This window comes from Vicia villosa, unplaced genomic scaffold (assembly GCF_029867415.1).
Source record: "Vicia villosa cultivar HV-30 ecotype Madison, WI unplaced genomic scaffold, Vvil1.0 ctg.000878F_1_1, whole genome shotgun sequence".
NCBI classification, from domain to species: Eukaryota; Viridiplantae; Streptophyta; class Magnoliopsida; order Fabales; family Fabaceae; genus Vicia; species Vicia villosa.
In genome coordinates this window covers 500,737-506,581 of record NW_026705395.1, presented here as the reverse complement: position 1 = coordinate 506,581, position 5,845 = coordinate 500,737, and the positions used below count along the sequence as shown (strand labels likewise).

General features: G+C 32.8%; 1 protein-coding gene across 1 annotated transcript; it reads left to right on the top strand.

Moving 5' to 3' along the window:
* The first annotated feature begins 2,625 nt into the window (after nucleotides 1-2,625).
* Nucleotides 2,626-3,417, top strand: LOC131631867 (uncharacterized). The gene has a single exon (XM_058902639.1). It carries the CDS (start codon nucleotides 2,633-2,635, stop codon nucleotides 3,404-3,406), a length of 774 nt encoding a protein of 257 aa, XP_058758622.1. The 5' UTR covers nucleotides 2,626-2,632; the 3' UTR covers nucleotides 3,407-3,417.
* Nucleotides 3,418-5,845: the final 2,428 nt, after the last annotated feature.

Genomic DNA, 5,845 nt, shown 5'->3' with positions numbered 1-5,845 from the left:
AAAATTGGGATGGGTTCGGTAGGCCTAAGAATAGGTTCCTCATGAGTGTGGATGTGTGGTGTAACACGAGGCACAATCTCAACCTGAGGAGAAGGGGGATTCTCTTAGAGAGGAACTTTAGGGCTTGTAAGATCTGTATTGGAGTTATCATTAGTTTGAACTTATTGGACGATTTGTGGAACAAAGACTTTGTTAGTGAGAATGGTGCTGCTGGGAATAGGTTATTTTTCGTTCTACATTTTAGTGTGGATACTCAACATCTTGCAAGATTTGATACAATGACCAGATTTTTTACAATGAGCAAAAAACTCAGGTAAGTTCTCATACTCAATGTCTGCACACAAAAAAAAGAAGCAAAGCCTTCTCTTTCGACAAGGACATTAGGATTTAGCGGAAGCAATAGGTCTATTTTGACCAAAACCCGAACATATTGGCCAAAATTTCTGTCAAATCTTAATTTAGATGCTACTGTATCAATGCAAATAGGGTTGCCCTTACTACTAGCAACAACAAACAAAATGCTAGGTCTCTAGTATTCTTGAGACAGACCAAGGAAACAAACCCTGGCCTGTGCAAAGGTATTGTTTTAAGCAGATGGGTTAAAGTCCTTGGACCAAGCGAAGAGCTTCAGAGTACCTGGGTTAAGATTAATGGAGCCAAAAGCTCTGACTTTTTGGAGATCTTATCCACTAGAAAAAGAGAACTCAAAATAGTCTTTGCCAATGGATTGAACTCCCGGGCTTTTGATATCCAACCACAAACTTGAGAGTTTTTCCTTAAGAGCAAAACAGTGAGAGGAGAAGAACCCTTGGGCCAAATGATCCTGCCATGAAGGTAGTTCTTACAATCAATAAGGTCTGCTTTGTATTTCTCTTCCGGAATAGTGATAGAGAGTCTGTCACCTTTGATAATGACATGAGGGAGCTAAGAAGAGAGAATGTCACAAACACCATGAAGAGCCTGGGCATAAGTTTTCCGAAGAGGAGGGGGAATCGAAGGAGGAGGAGGAGGAGCTGAAGGGGTTGAGAACTGCTGTAGAGGAACGAGTTCAGGAAGGGAAAAGTGATCCATAGAAAATCATAAGGATTAAAGATCAAACCACATTGTAACCAGGAAGGAGAATCAGATGAAAGCCATTGGGAATGGCGACAACAAGGAAGAAGGATTCGCCGCTGCAGTAGGGTTTTTTCCGTTTTGGTTCGATGCGGTAAATCAAATGCAGTAATAAAAAATAACTATCTTTCTTGGCTCAGTTAAATTTTTCAAGAGATTAAATAAGAATTTTTTCTTAGAGATTAATTTGGGCTCTCTAACTTTTGTGAGAGAGCAACATAGGTCTTCACCCTAAAAACTATAATTCCAACTCAAAATAAAATTTCTATTTTTTAAACTTTATTAAACTAATGACAATCTTTAAATTTGTTTTAACTATTTCCAAGTTCAATAAAATTGACCGCATGAGGAGGAGAAAGAAATAGAGAAACATAATTGATTTATTTTAACTTTTTTAATAATAAAATAAAATTTAAAAATTATCATTTATATTTTAATTATTTAATTTTTATAATTGTATAAATATTTTTTTTAATTGTTTTGTAATAAAATTGAACAAATATGAATTGATTTCATCCACATTAGATTGAATCCATCCATATCCATTCATAAATTTAAATGGATGAATTGAATACCATCTATTAACTAGCATTTTTTTAATGGATTGAATGAATTATTTAATAGATGAATTAGATTGATAATTTTTTAAGGAATTCAATTGCCAATCCTAATATGAGATAGACTTAACAAATTTTGAAACTTTTCTTATTCTGTTACATGAAACCATGTATAGAAAGTTTGAGTGCTTGACTCTCTAAAATTTAATTATTCTAATTAAATTTTCTTAGGTAAAAACCCATTTCCTAATCCAGAGCATAAGTCTAATCCTATTCATATTTCTACTATATATTATTAATTTATTTATAGAAATGTAATAGATTCTGTTTTTTAATGTTTTAAAAAAATTAATTATATATTCTAATATTTTTAAAACATTAATTATGTTTTAAAATTTTTTTGAAACTTTTCTTATTCTGTTACATGAAACCATGTATAGAAAGTTTGAGTGCTTGACTCTCTAAAATTTAATTATTCTATTTAAATTTTCTTAGGTAAAAACCCATTTCCTAATCCAGAGCATAAGTCTAATCCTATTCATATTTCTACTATAAGTTATTAATTTATTTATAGAAATGTATTAGATCCACAGTATTGATTCTAATGTTTAATCATTTTAATTGGAGACTTTTTTAAAAAATAAATTATATATAGATATTTTTTAATTATTATTTATAATTAGAAATAGGAAAATAAAAATGACCAAATACGTTTGTAAAGAAAATCATTGATTACATATTACTATAAATACAATTTTTCCTTTTTTTTACGAAACATTGAACATGAGATCTAAATAAAATTCTTAAAATATAAAATACAGAAATATCCACTCCATACTCTTCTATTTATTTACACCCATTATAAACACAAATACACTCAAACCCTTAAATAAATTTTCATTTTCTTCTTCATTAATTTTCTCTTGGAAATTCTAAGACTAAGTTATAATTTTGAATGGAAAATGATCTTTCAGAATACCCCTCAAAATTACGCCGCTTGGTCACACCGCCAACCACCTCATATGTCGCAAAATTCGGCCGTGTTTTCTCGACCACCAACATTCAACGTCCATCCACCGTGTCCCGTGAATTACACGGGTAGGGTTAAATGGAAAGGAAACAAACGCGTGAGATGCAACAACAAACGCCATGTAAAATTTAACGACTCATCAGAGACGAACCGATTCATTGGCAAGGTTCGACGATTTCACTTTCCAAAGAGGAGGTTTACCAGCGGCAGACGTATCTCCACTCCATTTGCGCCGCACAATACTACGTCGTTCATAATCCGCTCAAAGAAGTCCGGGGGTATAGCTTCTCTAGTGTCTCCTTGTGCGACGACTCCAAGGATCTTAACAACGCCAACACTTTCGCCGTTGACAGAGGTGGTTGTGGAGATGGCGAAGGAAAATTGGGGAGTTGATGGTTATGGCACAATGAAAGGCCTAATTCGTGTTCGGTCGAGAAAAGAAGATTCTGACAAAACGGAAAATAATGGCAGTGACAGTGAGCATTTAGAAGTTGAGAAGAAATTGAAGAGTGATTTGAGAAGGTTTGAGATGATATATCCAAGTAAGTACAGTTTAGAGAATAGGATTGACGAACAGGAATTACATATTACACGTCTTGAACAACTCAATCTAATTCTTAAGGAAAGAAGTTTTTTCATTGAAGATGAGTTGAGTGAGTTGAGAAGGCGTGTTTTATGCTTAGAGACAGGGAATCAGATTGCATGATTTCAATAGAGACGGACGGTGTTTGCTTTGGAGAAAATTGTCGGAAATGATGGAGAAGATGATAGTTAAAATCAATGTCAATTCAAATGTATGTTGATTGTGTTTGGTGGAAGGGTTTAATGGATTTTGCATTGTAGGTGGTTTAGTGGAGTTTAGTTTAATTTAGTTATTGTGGTTGATTTGAACTTGACTCTATAGATGTTGTATCCTATGGGTTTAATTAGTTTTGACTTCAAAATAACATTGAATAAGAATTCAAAATCGCTTTGGTGTTTGTCTAAAAGAAATTTCTTGATATGTTTTAATACGCTTTGCTGCCAGTCTTTTTTATTAATTCACTGTTGCCTTTTCTAAATAAATTTTACTTGCTTTCTTGATACTAAGATGGTTCATTTATAAGTGTTAGATTTGTCTATTTGCCTATTCAACAATGAGTTTATTTGTCATACTTTATTGGTGGTTTAATGAGATAGTGTGCTTCTCTAGCCACTTCTTTTATCATATATACAAGGTTTTTATCACTATTTATCACTAAGTCATTAGTGATAACTGAAACTAAATTTATTGGTAGAATCAATTTTTTTTAGAAACACTTCGTCAAAGATATTAAGTATTTATTGATATTAATATTAAAATGTATAAATAAATATTGTGAGTATGAATGGATGTATATATTTGAAAAATAAGTAATCAATATTTTTACGTGGGATGGTATTTTGTATCGAGCACCAGAGCTATTAAAATGGACTATCCGGTCTTAAACAGGTCGGCTCTGGCGGGCCCTGAACATTTTAAGACTGGGCCAAAAAAACCCTGTGTAATATGGGCTTGATATTTACTATCCGAGCCCGGTTCTAGATGGGCTTCAGACTATCTGGTCCTAAATGGACTTTTTTATTTAAAAAAATAAAATAAAAATTCCATAATATTTATTATAAATAGAATTAAAAATTATATTATTTTAAATAAAATATATTATTAAGTACTATATTATCTCTTAGAAATACTATAATGTGTTTCTAAATACAATATAATATGATGAAAAAATACAATATATATTATCTCTTAAAAAAATATAAATTGTATAAAAATAATACTTGAATATTTATTTTTAAGAAAAAAACTAATATAATATGATGAAAAAATGTTGACTATATTAATGTATAATATTTAAAAGAGAGAGATTGAATAGAATAGAGATAAAATTTAGTGAAGTGAGAAAAATCAATATGTTATTTTGTAGTAAGATAATATAAATATTAATATTTTTTTTTAGAATTTATAATTATGCTGGCCTAATGGGCTACCCACGGCCCATATGGGCTAGCCCTAATGGATAGTGGGCTTTTCAGGATTGGGCTAAAAAGGTCCTGAAAAATATGGACTCTAATTTTAAAGCCCAAGCCCTATGATTTTTCGGGTCAGGCAAATCAGTCCATGTAGACTAGCCCATTTTGACAGCTCTACTGAGCACACAGCTAGGGAAGATCAACAAGAGTAATTCTACCATGTAAATTTGAATTAGGTGAGACACTTTTTTATTGATAAAAGTTGTTAGGGGTGTGTTAGCTAGGATTTTCAGCAAGCTTCAAAATCCAACTTAACTTAGAGGAAGATGAGAAGATCTTAGATGAAAGTTTAGGTGACATTAGAGGGCGTGGTCGACGCGTATGCTAATGGAACTTCGACGTGAAGCTGTTAAGTAAGTGGCAAAGTGAGGTGTCGAATTCTATCCTAGCGAAAAAGTTACGGACTTAGTATTTTTTTTCTAGGTAACCAGTATAGGCATTTCGACCAATGTAGGTGATTCGATTAAAGCAGTTGAAGGATGCAAAAGTGGTTGAATAACCACTTAGTGGTCTTATCCATATTAGGAGGACTTGTGGAAGCGATTTACAAAACAAGAGACGTGCATTGGAGAATGCGGCGCTCAGTGGAGAAAAGTCCGCTGCTCCCCTGTCGCGCACGGATCAAAAAGAGTAACTTTAAAAAGCGTAGTATAACGACAATGGCTCGAGTCGTATCGCAATGATTCTTGTGTTATATTAACTGAACAAAATCGATTTAGGGGGGTTGGTTGGTTTAGAATCTAATTGAAAAAGTTCGAAATAAGTGCTTATTGAAATAAGTTGTTTTGAAATAAGTGATTTTAACAGGTTATTCTACCGGTTCTACTTCCAACTTATCATTGGTTACTACAATTTCAATTCCCTAAGCGGTACCAATTCCTATTCGATTGCAATATTGATGAAACAAGCGTCGACAATACTACACGAATTATGATCCTAATCACTGAATTAAGCAAACGGTTCACCGAATTAAGCAAACGGTTATCGATAGCGCGAATTAACGAAGAAGCTAAGTTTAAGCGCGATTAAAGTAAGGAATACGCTTCAATTGAATTAAATCCAATACATTCTATAAGAACGAATTAAGCAA